At 40.0% G+C, this 19,764-nt stretch overlaps 2 protein-coding genes across 2 annotated transcripts; both read right to left on the bottom strand.

Moving 5' to 3' along the window:
• Positions 1-4,787: 4,787 nt before the first annotated feature.
• Positions 4,788-6,943, bottom strand: SOST (sclerostin). Its single transcript, XM_054396892.1, has 2 exons — positions 6,727-6,943; positions 4,788-5,209 (listed from the first exon to the last, which is right to left on the bottom strand). The coding sequence occupies exons 1-2, from the start codon at positions 6,941-6,943 to the stop codon at positions 4,788-4,790; spliced, it is 639 nt and encodes a 212-aa protein (XP_054252867.1).
• Positions 6,944-11,285: 4,342 nt separating this feature from the next.
• DUSP3 (dual specificity phosphatase 3) lies at positions 11,286-19,626 on the bottom strand. The gene is made up of 3 exons (XM_054396833.1): positions 19,505-19,626; positions 15,497-15,723; positions 11,286-12,960 (listed from the first exon to the last, which is right to left on the bottom strand). The coding sequence occupies exons 1-3, from the start codon at positions 19,624-19,626 to the stop codon at positions 12,755-12,757; spliced, it is 555 nt and encodes a 184-aa protein (XP_054252808.1). The 3' UTR covers positions 11,286-12,754.
• Between the last annotated feature and the right edge of the window lie 138 nt (positions 19,627-19,764).

The following is a 19,764-nucleotide window of genomic DNA, read 5'->3' as shown; positions in this document are numbered from 1 at the left end:
CTTCTAACATTCTGTGGTTCTGTGATCCTATTTTCACAATAATAACTTATCCCCATAAAAGAGCAGTGAGAACTTTTAGGATTTCATGGTCCAGTATCAGGAATGGTTAAGAGAGACAGAAGAACCAACAGTCCTTTGCTTTGATCTCCAGGCACAGTAGGTTTATTACACTCTAGTAGGAATAAAATTCATTTTGGCATCAAAAAAATACAGAAAAGCATCATATTCCTAATTCAATGGAAAGACAAGATGACATCATGACCCTTGTCCATGAAACACTGCAGCCTGACATTACACCTCTCCAACATTCAGTGTAAAAGCTGTTTTCATAGTTCTGGGAATAGAAATGTCCGGGCCCTTGTATCTAACTGGAAAAAAACCCTTTGTGCAGGATTGTTCTCTGATGGCTTTAAGGCTGAAAGTTGCACTGTTTTGTGTAACCAAGTAACACCAGTTGCATTTGCAAGTTCTGCAGCTTGTACTGCCTTTATTTTAAACTGTGAGTTATTTTAAAGGTGGGCTTCCATTACTCATCTATGGAGAGTTTCAGTTTGTTCAATTTTCGGGTTACAGCTGCACAGTATGTTCAATCCAAACTCAAGCTACATATAAATATGTTCTATGTTAATTTAAGACCTTTGAGCCTGTTTACTATAGAAAAGTTGTTCTCTGTGCCCATATACTGTACTAATTTGAGTGAAACGAGCTAATTATAAGTTGATGTCATATGGCTAAAAAAAACCCTTGTTTATTCCTTCTGTATTTCACAATGCTGATTTTCTCAACCACATTTGCAGAACACATGCATAATGTGTTTTCTGTGCCTAGGACCTCATTGGATAAAGCAAACTTTTTTATTGCGTAATTTATAATTAAAAAGTTGAACCTCATGCAAAATCTTTGGGACCTAGTGGGTAGCAGCAGACTGTTTGTGCTGCCTGTGAATATATCTTTTCCTGAATGATAGCAGAATTGTATTTTTGCCAGAAAAAGAAATAAAGCAGGCATACTGACTGTTTATAGTAGGTCATGGAGAGAATACAGTATGGTTTGTCATCTACACAAGTTGGAGATTAAAAATAGGGGACAAATGAATGTTCAAAGCTGGTTTAGGGAAATCATGAATACTGTCTGAAAAAAAACCCAACTTGATTGTTTTTTTCTGTGGACTACCCATTATGACAGTTGTTCAGCTGCTGGCAGGCAGCTGTCTCCAGCCAAGTAAACGTAAATTTAGTTCAGGAGCACCTAAATTACACACCATTATGATATTTTATTGCAAAAATTACAATGAAGAAATTCACTCTTGCCTGAAAACTTATAGTCCTGAAGAAAAGCTGTTACTACTGTGTCTGTAAAAGTATTTGCAGAGCAGGTCTCTGCCCATTACAAAGTGCTCATTTGTTACTCTTAAAAAGCCCATCCCATGTATGGCTTGTGCCCAGTAATGTTTCACTGATGAAAGGACCATCTAAGGTTGCTGTGTTTTCAGTTATTTCCTCTGGGTACTGGATCAAGGTTTTTTTCTCTGAAAAGAATTGGAAATGTACAGATTTGGTGTGAAAGAGACTTGCATTTCCTGCAGGAACTCATCCTCAAACCCCCAGTTAGAGATGGCATCTCCTCTGTACAGCATGTCCCTCAAGTCATGAATAATGCTTTCAGCCAGCACTGACATAGATCAGCAAGTCACTCTCTAAACATCTGCCCTGTTCTGTTCTAGAGCCCTGCTAACAGCTGTAATCAATGTCTACTAATGTGAGGCTAAAATAATTTATGCTTTTATTAGAGAGTTTTTCTTTTTTTAGAAGATAGAGAGGTTAAAGTTAAATGTGTGGGGAATGTAGTCATCCACTTCTGTGAAATATCCCACAGTTTGGTTTTCCAGCTGTTTGCAGAACAATATTACTTGCTGTTCCTCTCCTGATAACATAAATTGCAGAAGAGGTGGCTGGAGGGGACTGCTTCAGGAGTAAGATTACAGAAACCCAAGCATATCTGCAGACTGCTCCTCTAATCCACTTTTAACCTGTGGTAAGAAACCAGTGTGAAGAAACTGTAAACAGGATGGGTGTTGAGAGGAAATAGAGAGGAGTAAGTGCCTCAGGGCTCCCTGTATTCTTATAAAGCTTTTTTAACATGCAAAGAACTGATCACTACATTGTAAGGTAGAAAAGTGAAAGATTCTGAATGGCAGCAGGAAAATTCTGCACTTTTGGTACAAGAGAACTGTGTGGGAGGACTGGGTTTGGTTCTTAGATGTTTGGTTTTGGTTTTGTTTAGAAGGCGACTTCTTTAAGGTGAAACACTTGGGAGAAAGATGTTACTGGTTCACCTGAGGACCTATATATAGCCTGAAATCCAGCATGACATCTTAGATAAAGTGAAGTCTTCTTTTAGTGGATTATCAGAGTCAATATTTTAAAAACAATGTTCCACTAATTTTAGATGCCCTTGAGACTGAGGATTGGCTTTTAAGAGAAACTTTTTGTAAGAAGCATTTGCAGGTGTTCATGCTAATTCCTGAAAATTAAATGCCAAATTCATAAAGTCAAATCTGGAAAATGTTGCCACAAGTATGACAACTGTCTGTATTAGTTTTTATAAGAGGTATCAAATAGCGGTAGTGAAAGGATGCCTTGTCTACTGGGTGTTTTGAAAAAGCTGTTTGTCTTTACAGCTGTGTTCAAAGATCTGCATGTTGTGTGCAGTCCAGGCTGTTTTCCCTGACTTCGCTGGAAAATGGCTTTGTTTCTTAAAGAACATGGCCTTATAAATCATAGTGGGCAGAGGTCTACAATATCAAATTGTTACAAAGTTAAGGGTTACTTGGCAGCACTTGCAAGGAGATTCCACATTCAGGTTTTTTTTTTGGTGAAAGAAATCTGAAGCAATCAGACCTCAGTCAAGAAATGTTGACTGACAATCCACAGGCTTCTTTGGTGGCTTAATCAGGTTATGAACACATGAATCAGGAAATACCACTGCAGGTAGGAGAGAAAATTAAATCAGCTGAATTTTTCTTTCTCAGAAGTAGAAATGAGGATATCAAAATAGTTCTGAGTTCCACTTCTTCCCAGGAAGAAATTTTCCATGAGAAAAGTCATGCATTGGAGCAAGAAGTTAAAGGAATTTCTTTAGATATATGTGGGGTTATTCACTGGGAATTAAGGGCCCTGACACTATCACAGAAATGGGAGTCAAGACCCTGACTGATTGGTAATTCACTGTCTTTGCAGCAAATCAGCTTTATATTATAGCTGAAAATCAATGAGTCTTCCTGTAATTAATCATTGTTTCTACTTTATTCACAATATATTTAAAAATAAAAATAATAGACTAATATTTTAAAGCAGTATTACTTCCCATTCTCTACATGGAAAAACATTGCATAAATAATTTCTGAGAAAAATAAATAAATAGGTAATTTGCTCTTTGAAACAACACCTTTTCTTTAGGTTCTGGTCCCACATAAAATAGCTGCAAAATCTATCAACAATGCAAATTTGCATAGTTTATATGATTTCCGCATAAAACAGAAAATAAGAACATTAAGGAACTGTTTTCATTTTAAACAGTGTTCATCTGCTACGAGGCTTAGCAATTCTACGGGATATATACAGCATGTAGTGATTCTCTTTCTAAAAATATTCTTTAATGTAAATACACAAATATTAGTCTGAATGTTGAGAAGCTGTATAAAGGAAACTTGCTGTCAAACTAATGACTTACCAAAGTTGTACATACCAAAGACTTTTCTAGAGGAATTAACGACTTTTAAATTAGCAGAGGCTCACTTTTAATGCAGGGTCAGGACTTTGCTTCCAGAGCTTGGCTTGTACATATTTTAGCACTATGAAGTGTGTGGCCAGATAATCCAAACTCTACAGAATAGAAAATGTAAATTGATATATGTAAACGGATACTACAGTCAGTTATGTTTTAGGATATAAAGAATAGTCAGTATCTTCTATGTTAAATTTACGGGACAAACATCAGTGAGGTTATCTGGTTTGAGAAGAGCATCCATTTCATAAATCTCCTCCACTTAGTAGAATTTAAGTGTTCCTAAAGAAAGTCATTGTCCTTAAAAAAAAATATAAGGTTTTATCTGGGAAATTCTCAGTTTTGAATCTGATGATCTTACAGTCTTTTAATTGAAAGTATGAAATAGATTTGTCACACTTCTGTTTTGAGAGCACAATTGTCTCATTTTAATTCTTACGTTGAAGAGGAAACAACTGGAGCATGAGGACATCTGACAGGAGGTTAAGTTCCCAACAGTTTGGCCACCATAACTGTGAAATCCCTGCTATCACTGACTTTCTACAACTCCTTTAGAGAGTTGTAACTCTCCTGGTGCTTCCTTAACACATGCCTGTCATGCATCATGGCACTTGTAAAAGTGGGACAGGGATCTCAGATTTCTCTTCACCTAAAGTGAGTAGAATGACTTCTAGCAAAGTATGACTGTCACCATAACAGCTTTGCTTCCCTCTGCCTTCCTAATTGTACAAGCCACATGATCTCAAGTGAATCTCCAAGTTCTATCTCTCCTCTCATACTGAATTTAGTTTTTGCTACCTTCACCTCAGTTTATCTCATTCTCTTATCAGACAATAACTGCTATCATCTGACAGATTTTTGACTGTGTGAGCCTTTGACCCTGTTTAGCAGAAGGAATTGGAACCTGCTGCGGTCAGAACATCATGGTGTGGCCTGTGAGTGCCATGTGATGTTTAGTAAAATAGCCAGAGCTGCTAGGCTGTATCACCCAGAGATGACTTCTAGTATGAATTTTCTAACTCGTGCTGGTTAGATTTGCTGCTTCTGGCTCTGGAGAGACGGAGCTTCTTGTTCTTCTGAGGCCTGACAGCTTCCTTTCCAAAGTCCTTAAGCTCAGACTGGTTGTGATAGCGAGTGAGGCGCTTGCATTTGCAGGACGTGACAGCTCGGAATTTGTAAGTCCGAGTATCTTCCTCGGGACAAGTCATCTGGATGCGCTGCGTGCGAGTGTGAGCAGGAATGCAGCGAAAATCCAGTGCGTTCTGACGCCACCACTTCCCTCTTCCAATCGAATTGGGAAGGAGGTGTGAGGGGACACATTGACCAGAGCAGACCAGTTCCTTGACAGGCTTGATGCTGCGGCAAGGCCCCTCTGTGATGTAGCGGGTGGTTCGCATCTCTCTGCAGCTGAAGTCAGAAGCATCTGCAAACAAGAAAGGTTAATTACTGACAGTTTTCTTCCCTATCCTTCTAAATGCACTTTTTTGGTAGCTGATACCTAGCTCTGAGCTAGATACAAGCTGGACATCTTGAATTTTGGGAAGAGTATCTCCAAAGGCTCAATTGTGCAGCTTCTGAATTTGGCTGCTCTAGTTACGAGGCCCTTAAATAACAATGTACAAACCGATGGATAAAATCCTTCTCTTGCCCCTAGGTAAATTTCCATATAAGGGTTCTGCAGATGGGCAGTAGGGCTTCTGAAGTGTAACCCCAGAAGCAGTGGTTACTTCAGGGGAAATTTTGATAAGATTCTCCTTGCTTGATTTACTTGTGGGCAAACCCCTTCCCCCATTATTCATGCCTCAGAAGGTCTAGCCACTTTGGAGGGTCATTTTGATTCCCTGTGTTAAACATATTAAAACAAGTATGCAAGAGAATTGCAGATTTGAGTAACTGTCCAGTCTTCACTCTCTCTTTCTTAGTTCCTATCCACTTCAAAACATATGCATGTATCGGTGGCCCTAATTCCCCTTAGGTGATGTCAGAGTAGTAAGAGGCTAAAAAATGAAGTGTTCAGATATAACAACAAAACCAGCCTGCCTTGACCTGGTGGTTGGTGGGGCTGCCTGTGAGAAGCAGAGCACTTCCTGTTTTAGGGATGTAAGACCCTTATAAACTTGCACTCTCAAAAACTTCATATTTTTTCTTGTAAAATATTGTTAATGTTATGGTTTTAAACAACTTAACTGATAGCTGCAGCAGAAAAACACAATTCCCTTGCAGTTGTTCCCAGAAAAAGGAAAAAGAAGGCTAGGTCAGATTTACAACGCACAACAAAAATTGATTCTAACATTACACACCTCTGCAGAAATAAAATACCTTCCAATTCATCTGGACATGTATTCCCCTTGGGAGTGCTTCAGCTGTTCATAACAGCTTTTTTGGCTGCTGGAATCTGGCTGAAAAGCTGTCTGTTGGCAAAGGACAGTGAGCATCACACCTTTCTCACCTAGCCAAATGCAGCCTCCATGTGTTATTCTTACATTGAGACTCTTTCTAAATATTAAGAATTTATATTATTATCTCCACTGTCAACCCAGTGCTTCATGCTAACATCAAAGAGAGAAATATGACTAGTGATACTTCCTCACAGTGCTTGCAAGCACAAAACAGAGAAATTGAAGTTATATCTTCTACAGGTTTAATGTATTGGACTTGTGTCAGCAGAGAGCAGCTGTACAGAATAGGATGCATGTTGTAGCACCTAAGGATTACTCAATAGATTAGACCACATTTTTCGTCAGTAGATTCAGGTATATCCCTTCTCACATTTACATTGATGATTTTTCAACAGTAGATGTAAATCCTTATCTCTCAGAGCACTAAGTCCACACCTAAAAGTTTTAATAAACAAACATACACCATATTTTTTTGTTTTTGTTTTTTTAATAAACTGTCTGTTAGGATCCAAGATAGTAATGATTATGTTATTTTTCTTACCATTAGGCTCTGGAGCTTGTTGTATGTGTCTTCCTCCATGCTTTGCCTGGTTCATTGTATTGTTGCTGAAGGTCTGCTCCATTGGCGGTTCTGTATTTTCAGTGATCTCAGGAATGATTTCTGTAGCATCGTTTTTAAACGTTTGCCACCCTTCCACAGATTGAAATGCAATTTGTGTTAAGACACAGACAGAGCACACAGCCCAAGAGATCTGCATGGTGGCAGCTCACAGATCAGCTTCTCAGCACCCTGACAGTCTCAGATCCCAGGCAAAGGCACATTATTCCCCTTTTTAAAATCCTTTTTAGAACCAAGCCAGCCAATGTCTATACAAAGTGGGAAGGGCCAAACAACAACTCATTCATCTCAGCTTTTGTCAGAGTGAGTGAGTGTGGGGGTGGGTTGGTGACGATATTCTACAATTTCTGAGTAAAAACTTCTCAGATGTGCTTCATTTTTGTGCCTGGTAACAATGGTGATTAACAAGACTAGGATGAATTGCAACCTGATAAGTCTTTCTGCTTCTACCTTTATATTTGAATCTTTTGCTATTGTCTTTTACAAAGGTTTCTTAGACTTTTTATTTTTATGGATGTTCTTCCTCTTTCCCCTCCTCTCTCTCCCTTCCCCTCAGGTATAAAATAACCAATCTATAAACTGTAGCTCAGTAGTTATGAGCAAGGGAGATGGAGTGGTAGCTTTTTTTTTACCTTTACAAAACAAGGAGCTCTACATTTTGTTTCACAAATGTACTTGAAGAAACAAGAAAGAGCTTCTTTTCAAAATGAGCAGTTGTTTCGCTTAACTTTCACTCAAAAATATGCTATTTGGAAGATGTTAGGGTAAAGAGCCAGCATGTATGTCACACTTTTTGATGTGCCCTTTCTCATGTTTTTATCACTTAATAAAAGCCACCCCAAAATATTTGCATTTCCTTTAAATTTTCCTGCTGATATTCTGCACAAGTGTTGAATATAGGACATTTTCTCATTTTCAGCAGAAGAACATGACCAGACTGATTTCCATTCCTCTATCAAGAAATGAGAATTAATGACCTTATGCCTAGGGTATCTATGACCAAAACGTATTCATGTGTCATGTTTTAAAAAGCTCATCTATGGTATTCTTCCTCCTTGTGAAAATAAGATGGCAGTGGTGACAGTTGCGTGATTTCTTTGTCTCAAGACCATGTACACTTTGAAGTTATTTATGGATGATGCCAGGCTAAATACTTTAACTGGAAAGCATCTCAGCTTTTAGCCAGGTTAGATATTACACTGAGATCATCATAGCTAATGAAAGCAAAATTTACTTAAAGCAACAGAGGGACACCAACATGTGTAACTGCAATGTTTGTCGTATCCATCCTCATGAAAATATTTAATTAAGAAGAGTCTGAATTGCTTCATTGCCTTACTTTTCCTTGCTACTGTAAGACTCATTACCTAAGGCTTGCATTCCATTCTGACAGTTCCCATGACCTGGCACAGAAAACATAAAGTGCCTGGTGCTCAGTATGCAACTGTCTTTGTCCACACCTGGGCTAAGAGTGTTCTATTGGGTATCCAGACCCTAAGACACATGTGCAGTTCAAGCTTACTGTGGACAACTCATAATTTACATGCTGCCTAGAAATTAATTTTCTGACATGTTCAAGAAGAACTTGTTTGCTTCTTAAACAGTTCTTTTCCTAAGATGCTGCTAAGCCACCCATGCCCAAGCACCTTTTATTTGTCTCCTAAGAATTTTGCTGATTCACACACTACCTTGAAAATGTATTCAGTCTGAATGCTACTATGTGATCTCCAAGTAGCCAAGAATAAATGGAATCTTAGTAGTTTCCCACCAGAGAGCAGCAAACGCTCTAATAAAACAGTCTAGTGACTGCCATTTTCAGTGATAAGAATATAGGAGATTCACACAATAGCATTGTTCAGAGATGGAACGATGACTATCTGGTGAAGAATTATAAGCCTGCAGCTCCATCTGGTGAGTCAGCTGGCCATCAACCTTGGTATACTGGAATTAAAATTTAAGAAAAACCCTCAACAATTGATTTCCAGGATTTATTTGCAAAATAGACATAATGAATAGGACACTAATTCTCACAAACAAATCCTTACAAAATACCTCTCAAAACTGTTCACTTTTACTCACTGGCAAACCCCAGAAACTAATTTTAGCAGAAACCTCTGTGCTGTATTAAGTGAAAGTCCGTTAGATAGTTCCTCCGTTGAAAACATTATAGTACATGGAAAGAATTAATTTTCAAAGAAGAACGGAAAAAAATCCTGCTTCTAGTAGTTCTAGCTCCAGAAATGTCATTAGTTCTGGATGACAGAAGACAGTTCAATTAAAATATTTACATGATGAAAACAAACACTGCCATTTGCTCAGCAGGAGAGCTGTATTTGACACAAGTTTTTCAACTCGGAGAGCATGTACTGTTCGTATAGCCTGCGCTTTTCAGCTTCAAAGCCTTTTATGAAGATTAATTCTTTCTCACATCACCAAGAGAGGAAAGCCAGGCATACTCATATAGGAGAAAAATGTGTCCAGTCCTAACACAGGCTCTACATCCAAAAATGGAATTACAATAAAACATAACTGTGGCTGTTAGTCCTGTATTCGGATGCTATCACTTCTAACTCTGAAATAACTTCATAGAATGCCTGCTTTTCAGCAGTAACATTCTGTAGCATTCTTTCTCAAAGTATTTGATGTCAGTACCCATGGGGCAGGGTTAGCATGCTAGATGCAACACTTATCAACCTTGCAGTTTTAGCTGCAGCACCAAAGGATGAAAAGCACTCAGAAAATGTTATTTTTGCTTTGAAACTTAATTTCCAGTTACAGATGTCACTCTTCTGTTTATGCAATGGCTGGGAAAGATTTAGTTCAGCATGAGTAGGAAGTGAATTTAGTTTTACCGATACAAACATTTTATCTGCACTTTGTTCCATGCTATAAAACGCTAACAGCTTCTTGTGTCCACTTTCCTCCCTCTGTTTCCAACTTCACTAATTCTTTAAGTAACAAACCTCCAAGCTACTGCTGCTTCCTTCCTTCCTTTGTTGTACAGGATTTGGCATGGTAGAGTTCCTTGTTCTCTGTTTTAGAGATACCCAACCCATCCCTTCTCCAGAGTGCTACCTATGCAGCAAGTACTCCATCACTATTCATGACCAACATATTAATGTGAAATCCAGATCACACTATTTTAGACATAATTAAGAGGTTTCAACTCAAAAAATGTAGTGTTGCTATTTGCAACAAAGAATGGCTTAAAAAAAAATCTTTCCCAATTAGCATGCTTGTAAGGAATACCTCACAGCACAGGGCAAGTATGCAGTAAATTCAGAAGAAAAAGTATTTCTTCCAATACTTTCGCAGTTTTATATTACATGGAAAGAAAGCTCTCATTCCCATTTTTATAGTCTTTCCTTCTACAATAACAAAAAGAAATTTAAAAGTATACAGCATATAATTAATAATGAGAAGCATAGCAGCTCTTCTTGGCCAGTTAAAATAGACACAGAAATTTAACAGCAAGGGAAGCCTAAAAGATGAAGGGTATGATCCAGTACTGGAGCTGTGTTCTCACATTCTAGCTATTTTTAGCCTACTCTAAAAGCAGAGCTAAAAATGGTTTCCACACTGAGTCATCTATCAGTAACTCATAATAGGATATACCATCTTCAGAGTTCAATTTAAAAAATCAGTTTAGAGCATTGCCCTGTTTATTCCTCTCCACTTTTATATTACAAAGTATTTGTTGAATCATTTTGTTACACTAAGATAAACAGGCCTGAGTACCACTGAAGTTACCATTAGAAGTAAGCAGTGTCCTAGGAGTTAAAAGGCCATCTTGAATGCAGGAACAAATTCCTGTACCTTTTGATTTCTTATTATTTGTGGATACTGACAAATGCAAACCCATCACCATAAGGTAAGCAGCCTCAATTTTAATAAACTATTCTGGGTTTAATCTGACAACTGCTAGCCTTCTTAAAATCTATGGAAGAGTAACAGAAAATTCTAATGGTTACTGGTTTCTTAGCTCTTTAATGAATGGGAATTTTTGACTTCTAAGAAACAGGTCAAAGACAAAGTGCATGCCAATGAATCTCCATTTTTTGTTTATTTGTTTTCTTGCAGTGCAGATCGGTATTATAAATAAAGGGTGTGAGACAAGACAGGAAATAATTAGTATCTGTGTCCATAGTGAAAATCCTAAAAGGAAGATTTATAAGTATGAAAAAGCTCAGTATAGTAGAAAATGTAAGGGCAGTATTCTTATTCCCCAAGATACACTGTTTGAAAGTAAGAATTTTGAAGAAACCATTCATTTAACGGGAGAAAGCAAACCAGGTATGAAATCAATGAAACTGACTACTGCTCTTGATTACTGAACCATCCTGATTCAAAGCAAGCACTAGATACTGCCTGTAGGGAGGTGAAAGGAAGCTGTTCCCCAGTTGTTCATTTAAAGGACACAAAACAGAAAAGGCTACTTTATTTGGCAGCTCCCATCCCAGGCAAGGAAAAAGTAAACCTTGTCTTTACCTACAATAGTCACCTCTGGAATGTAATTTGAAGAAAGTTATCTAGCTATACAGAACTTCCTCTTGCTACTCTCACCCCACTGAACTACACAATGTACACCCTTTATGATTTCTGATTAGTAAACAGAATATAATAAACTAGATCTAGGCTTACACATTTTCCTAATCCAACAGTGTTTCTGTTTAAAATAATGTTAGGATTTTCAATCTAGAACTACATTAAAGAAGAGATGCAAAGGGAATACATACATCTCAGGTTCTGCTAACCAACAATTTCAAGTTTGCAGTGGAAGACCCTTTGTGTTAATACATTGTTCTAACTCACAAGTACACATTTAAGCACTCAGCCATACTGTAAACAAAGCTCCTTCTCCCAACATTTGCAATGAGTCATTTAATCTGTATGTCAAACAGAATCAATACATTATTTATTTTAATAGAAAGGAAATGTTTCCTGTTCTGTGTGGTATGTAACAATGTCCATTGCTCTTTAATGATACCATACAAGCAATCCAGGAAGAGCATACTTCTGCAAACTGCGTTGTAAGCATACCCTTATGAAGTAATCTGTATGCACTCATTCCACTCTGTTCACAAACAGTGATAGTAAAGAAGGGAGAGAGACACTGTTAAGTCAAAACAAGTCTCATAAGTCATTATATTCTGATACTTAGGACTTTATCACACATCCAGTACAAGCACTCCTAAAATCAGACATTATTTCTTCCTCGATATTAAATTCTTACCTCAGCATTTGCTCTTGACATTTTTTTCTGGTATGATTTCAAAACAAAGGTAAAAGAGCATTTAATGTCAGAGTATTTCATGCCAATTACAACAGCAAGAGGTACAAATATTCTTGGAAATAGCGTGCATCGAGTCTGGGATCTGAATGGCTTTACAACCATGCACTGTGTATTGTGTAAATCTTGCACTAAACACCACACTGCAGTGTTACATGTGAATGCATCTGTGCATTTGTACTTAAATGTTTCTCTCATCCTTGAAGCTCAAACACTCAGACTTTAGGCACCTGTGTGCATGAAAAAGAAGCTGTAGAAAATAAAGTACTTCAATGAAGAGTGATGTGATGTGATGCGATGCGGGTCTCAGAAAACGATGCTCTGGCAGAATACAAGAGAAGGCTTAAATGAATCACACTCACACCAATGCAAACCACATATGCTAGGGAGTCTGCAGGGGGCTCTGAAACGTGAAGATAGCTGTTATCCCTGAAGTTATGCCCCCTAAAAACACCTCTTTATTGCAGCAGCTCTAAATAGTGACACATTTTTGTGCCATCTTGAAAAGCAGATACAGAGTTTGAGGAAGATACTTTTACTAAACAAAAGAAGGAATTCTGTCTCAATTAAATTAGCTTGGTTGGGGTTTGGGAATCTAAACCTCCTAAGATGTCCTCTGATGGTTTGAGAAACTTGACAACAATACAGTGGTGCTCTGTTCTAGGGCTTCAGTTTGCCCTCCTTCACTAATTGCTCATTGAGCTGGCAAAGCTGCCTTAGAAAGCCATCATTGGGGCCAATCTCTCGCTTCTGCCGGACAGCACTCAGTGCAGACTTGACATCCATCTTCTGGCGAAGCATGAGGTAGGCGATGACCAGAGTAGGAGAGCGGCTGTAGCCCTCACGGCAATGCACAAACACTTGTCCTGCAGGGAAGACAGGTCATAATTTGGGTTATACTGGAACATGTGTTTGAAAAAGCAACACTTAACAGCTGGGTTATGAAGGGTACTTCTGAATGCTATAGAAACATGTAGGACTTAGGAGAAAGCTGCTGCCACTCTATGAGTAGCTACACAGTTTGTCACCAAGGTTGTATATAAAAAATTCACACTAAACCAGATTTGCTAGTATATTACAAAGACTCAAATTGTCTATTTACTACATATCTCCAGTCTTTCGTGGCTTAGAGTAAGCCTTGCCCCTAAAGACAACCAATACCAAAGAGCACAAAGAAATGATGCAAAGTTTAAAATACACTGAAGACAGAGAAATATGCCGGATGTCACACACTGCCTCTCTTCAAAGATATTCAGTCTTTTTGCTGCACTGCTGCCGGTTCCTATGCTAACTCCATGTTGGATCATACCTGCCTACTTCTCTGGCTATTTATGAAGCCACACTACCACCTGACTGTGCAACAGAACCAGAAATGTCTCATCACACCTATGCCAGCACAAATAAAATGCTTCCAGCTAACTGATCAGGGAATTCATTCTACACTCTTCCTGGGTCATGCTGAGTTTGTGTGTACAGCGATGGCTTCTGTGAGATGCCAGAAGCTTCCCTCATGTCTGTTGTAGCCAGTGTCAGATGATAGCTTCAAGATGGACCTCCCGCTGGCCAAACCTGAACCCAACATTAGCCTCTATGCTAATGTAAGAAGGAGATAAAAAACCTGCTGCAAAACAGCATCTGGCAGAGAAGAGTGAGAGAAACAACTCTGCAGACACCAAGGACTGGGAGAAGGTGCTCCAGATGTTGGAGCAGAGATTCCTTGGCAGCCTGTGGTGAAGCAGGCTGTTTCCCTACAGCCACTGGAGGCTAATGGTGGAGCAGATATCCACCTGCAGCCTGTGGAGGACCCTACACTGGAGCAAGTAGATGTGTCCGAAGAAGGCTGTTAAACTGCGGAAAGCCTGTGCTGCAGCGGGTTCCTTGGCAGGAACTGTGGAAATATAAAGAGGAGCCCATGCTGGAGCAGGTGTGCTAGCAGGAGTTGTGACCTCATCAGGGACCCATGCAGGAGCAATTTGTTCTTGAAGGACTACACCCCATGGAAAGGACCCATGCTGGAGCAGTTCATAAAGAACTACACCCATGTTGGAGAAGCTCATGAAAGAGTTTCTCATGTGGGTGAGATGTCACACTGGAGCAGAGGAAAAGAGTGAGGAGGAGGGAGCAGCAGAGACCATGTGTGATGAACTGACTACAATCTCCACTCCCTGTCCCCTTGTGCTGCTCAGGGGTAGGAAGCAGAGCAAATCAGAAGTGAAGCTGAACCTAGAAGGAAGGGAGAGGTGGACAGAGGAGTGCAGAAGGTGTTTTCAGGTTTGGATTTATTTCTCATTATCCTGCTCTGATTTGATTGCACATAAATTAATTTCCCCAGGTTGAGTCTCTTTTGCCTACAACAGTAACTGGTGGGTGATCTCATCTTTATCTTGACCTACAAGCCTTTTATTGTTTTTTTCTCCCCATGTCCAGCTGAAGAGGGGGAGTGATAGACCAGTTTGGTAGGCACCTGGCAAGCAGCCAAGGCTAACCCACCATATGGGTAAATCCTGCAGGTAAATATCCAACAATAATGAAGCAGGCCACTGCTCCCTGTGAGAAATCTAACTCAATTTTATTGCTTCCCAGTTGCTTCCTCTTTGACCTGCTTTACAAGACACAAAAACTTTCCTCTTCCCAAATGCAGAGGGAGAAATGGCCTCAGGCTTCTCTCCATGGTCAATTTTTTTCTAAGGCAAGAGAGCAGATGAACCATACACACAGATTTTCATCATAACCACAACTGGCTTTGAGCTATTGCAACAGAAAGCCCGTAACCACATTGCCTTCAGCGGCAGAGGCTTCTCAGTTCAAGGCGAATCTCTTAAAAGAGCTAAACTAATTAGTTTTCAACATCTGAGAGCCTGTAGCCATAAATTAGCAATATTTAGAGAGTCTTAATCATATATATAGAATTGACTTGCTCTCTGCAAATGATCAGAGGCAAAAGGGTCTCTAGCATTCCTCTGTGAAAAGCAATCTTAAGGGTTGCCTTCCAGACATTTGACATACTGGACCTGCCTTCCAGAACTTCATGCAACTACAACACGAAAATGGAATTGAAGGAAAATACTGCTGCATCCCTCTTCACTGTCCTTACTCTGTACTTCACTGTCAAGCAGAATGATCAAATTTCCACAGCAAGTTAATCTTAAAACTGGCTCCAGCATCACCCAGTTCCTCTTTGTTTATCACAGTAAGAAAACATTGACAGGCATAGTAGACAACTGCTAAGGTGAAAGAACCAGCAAATGGAACTGCTACTGTGAATTGAGACTGACTATGCAGCTGCTTAGGGACAGCCCTGGCACAGCTGGCACTGTTGCACTCTCCTACTGCAAACGAGTTGTTAAGAAACATATGCAGTGCATAGAAAATATGCTAGAAGGATACTTCAGTTTGCCTTACCATCCTTCTGCGAAAGAGCTTTCTCAATAAAATCAGCTGCCTCCTCAAAGTAGCGACTGAGGTTAAATTCTGGTGTATCGTTAGCTTTAATGCCATGGTATCTGATGCCTGTGCCTTCGTAGAACTCTGCATTAGTGTTCACATGCATGAATGACTTGCCCTCTGCTGCATTCAGAACATGGGTTATCCCCAGACGCTGCAGCCTCGTAATGTTCTTGGCTATGAACCTGCATGGTAAAAAGAGTCAAGAAAACAATTAGAACTTGGTGAATCATCTAGGTATTTAGATGTCCACAGAAAGTATTGTAAACCAAACCCTTTGATTTTTCTATTAATAGATGCCAATATACTGTACCCAGAAGTGAATAAACTATGGATCAAAAATTCACAGAAATATTTAGAGTCATGGCTGCTATGTGGGCATGACAGCATACTACTGTCTTGGCTGACAACCAAACAGAGCACACATGAAACTTCATCTGCTAGACCCTGCTCTGGCATAAAATTGTAACTCTTTCTGAATATAAAATACTTCTAAGATTAACTTCTAAGATTAACTGCTATCTACATAAGATAATTTAAAACCTAGTTATAAAAAGCCTCTACCTCAGCCACTGGTGTTACAGGGATAGGTAAGCAGCACTTGCTACTCGAGTGGACAGTCCAGAGAAACAGGCATTTCAGGGGACAATTTTAACCACTGTGAAACAGCACTGGCTCATTCTCATGCCACAGGAAGATGAGAAGTAACTATGAGTAAATGTTCCTGCATCTTCAAAAGTCTCATCTGAAAATTCCTCTGTCTCTGTATTATTTGACAACTTTGAAGCCATAGAAAGATCTGGCAAGGCTCTCTAAAGGCCAGCAACACAGTGATATAATTGTCTTTGCTATTCACTGTTTCCATCACAAGAATTATAATTTTTACTGCCTTAGTTGTAATCAATATCCAAATGGAAAGAATCCAGATGAGTGGTGTTTAAGATGCTTAAGTGCTTAAGAAAGCATTTAGTACTTTTAGTTCAGCTCTGTCCTTTCCAGTTCCTCAGTTCTATCAAGTAATTGTAGTTTACAATTTCCACATAATTCAAGACTATATGAACATCTAGAGCATTCCTTTTCTCCTAATGACTATTCACCCCATAAACTGTACTGTAAGCTGATGAATCCTTATGAAGCTTCTACATTTTCTGATGTCTGTGCCAAGTAACTATGTCAACGAGCCAAATATTTGTAAAGACTTCATTACCCAAACAAATGTTGACAGATTTTCCATTTGGCAGGACATCATCTGTGCCAGGGGACAAGTAGCAGTGCCTGGGGAATTCTGCTTGCAACACAGAAGTAAATCCTACAGTGCAAGGCCAAAACAAAAAAAATGTAAATTCAGCTGTGAGTTCCTGTGCTTAGTGGGGTGAGGATATGGTTTATGTAATAGTATATAGATAAGTGTATATCTAATAGTGGTCAGGATCAACAGCAACTTGTGTTCTGGAACTGTGTTTGAATCTGGCAACACAGACCGGCTCCCCAGAAGCAAACTCATTCCAGTGAAGAATTTTTGCAGATTTTATAGATGGATTTCTTATATAGCTAGAGGGGAAAAAGAAAGTAGCTGTATGCCATTTTTTCTCCCTTTACAAATAGTCCTTGGATCTCTCCCATCCACAACATTTCATTGCAGCTGTATCATGTTTGGCACTGAAATGCTAGCTCCTGTTCCATTCCTTCCTAGACTTCCCTGTAGCCCAATTCAAAGTGCTTAACAACTCTGTGCCACTGAGTTATGAAGTGAGAGACAGTCAGACGCGCTGTACCAAGACAGCTTCAAATAAGAGATGTATTCCAACATCTGCATAGATGCTAGAACAAGACAGGCCAGTGAACTGCAAATACAGGTCCCAATCAAAGCTTTGGCTTATTTCCTGCACATGGTAGTAAAAGCTTTACTGAGGCCTTGCATACTGTTGGACCCACTTATGCATAAAGCCTGACAGGCTGAGTGCAAAAGAGGATCACTTACAGTTTGTAGGAGAAGGAGTCAGGTCAGAAAAACATATCTCCCTTCAGCCTTATCTTTACACAAGGAAAGTACAAAAGAGGGACATGCAGCTGGAAATGGCATAAGATCTGCAAAATTTCAAATTCTTTCAGAATGGTAACTAATATAGCAAATGCTACTTACAATGCAGTATTGATAAAAAAGATTTTAACAAAATCCACTTAAGAATTAGCATTATTTCCAGTTTGAGAATATCAAAGATATTACTGCCTACTAAGTCTTGATAAATTAAGTTTTCTGTTCCCACTCTAAAAGAGCTTTTTCAGCTCCCACTCCAGAAGACCTTTTTCAGCACACAAATTTATTTCTTACCTCTCTGGCTCTCCTTCACAGATTTTCAGTAACCTCTTGAAAACACTAACAGTAGAACTGCACTTTGTCTGTAAGTACAGCTAAGGTAAACCGTTCTTATCCTACAAACTGCACTGGTGCTCCAGATATTGCCAGTTGTCAATGATCATATAAAAGGCACTTCTCGGTGGCAAAGCTTTCCATTAGACAGATATTTTCCATCCTGCAATTCCCACATTGCATTCTCTGTTCCTAGATAACCCTGCATGTGAAGTCCATATTGTATAATTAAAATCAATTACTGAAAAATGAAAATGGTTCTGTACTAATTATCTTCACATAACTATTGACTGCACAAATCACTTTGCAGGCTACCATGTAATTTCTTCCAGGTAACTGATAAAAATATGAAGGAGGAAGTAGCTGTCAGATGTCAGTTTGGCCATTGAGATAATTTCGGTCTTAGCTCTAAATGTGAATGCCTTGCATCAAATGGCAGTAACATACATCATTTGGCTTGGCTTAGGAGAAAGTTAATGAAAACCTGTGGGCTTGACTTACATTGCTTTAGGATTTACAAACCTCAGCTATGAACAGTACACTACATACATACTAAAAAGTCGCACATGTCACAGATAACAAGTGCACAAAGATCGATAAAAAAGGGGACAGGAATCAGCAGGGTATGATAGGATTGGAATGGGTAATGTAGGTTGTAATCTTGGGGCAAGAATAAATGTCATGCATATGAGAAAACAAGTCATACTGGTGAGCCCTCTACCCTTTTCCTCATTTAAGGGCTTTTATCATAGCCATATGCCTACCACTCTGCCTCCCATCATGTGTATAAATACTTAAGATGAATAATTAGGATGAGGTCTTTTAGTGCATACAGTACAAAAATACTCATTTGACCAATCACAGGCATGGGTGGTGACTTCTATTAAAGCCTTGCTATCCTTAGGTCATTTTGCACACGGTTAAACCAAGATCTAATAGATATATTGCTACTTTTTCATGTTCCAGCTTATTCCACTCATCTGACCCACAGTTATTACAGCAGTGCTGTGATCAGGCTCCTGCATCATACAGCTCATGGCATCTTGTCTCTCCTCCCTCTTCTGTATGATCACAACTTGTCAGCAAGAAATATCAGGAGAAAGAAAAACCCTAGCTCTGACACAACTCAGAGCAGGTGAATTTCATTCTTAAGCAACTTAATTAGCTTCAGCCTTGTTTCTACTCTATTTTAGCTTAGGTTTGGGACCTCAACAAGGTACTGAATATTTTAGATGTAGTTTATGAGCTGTGCCTCTTCATGTGCCGTGTCAGGAACCAGCAGAGGCCGCAGGCTGCCTGTTTGCCAGGTCTTGCCGCCACAGGCCTCCCGGCTGACAGCTCGAGGCCTTCGGACAGCACAGCCCGGCCCAGGCTCCGCAGGGCCTCCTGGGACCTGCACGGAGCCAGCCTGACTTCCTCCGGCTCAAACTCCCGCTCGGGAGCCCTACCCAGTGAACGCGCTGCATCTCACAGCCCTTCACGGCCTACTCAAGCCTTTGCGATCAAGCACCCACGAGAATTTCGCTCACAGGCTGCCGAGCACGGACCCTCCTCCCCCGCGGCCGCACCTCTCGGCCCCGCTCCGGCGCACTCACGCGTTCCCCACGTGGATGCGCGGCACCACCTCGTTGCTGTGCGCACTCGGCAGGCTGTAGCAGCCGCTCCCGTTAGCCAGGAGGTCGTTCAGCTCCTCCACCGAGATCTGGTAGTCGGACATAGCCGGGCTCTCGCCAATCCCCGCCGGCCAGCCAGAAACCCCTTGGCACAGCAGCTGGGGCCTGGCCCACGGCCCCGCCCCGCCCGGCACCGGCCGCCGCCTCCTTGGGCGGAACAGCGTCAGCTGGTTCTGGCGGCA

Source organism: Indicator indicator, chromosome 39 (genome assembly GCF_027791375.1).
Source record: "Indicator indicator isolate 239-I01 chromosome 39, UM_Iind_1.1, whole genome shotgun sequence".
NCBI lineage: Eukaryota > Metazoa > Chordata > Aves > Piciformes > Indicatoridae > Indicator > Indicator indicator.
This window is presented reverse-complemented; position numbering and strand designations above follow the sequence as displayed.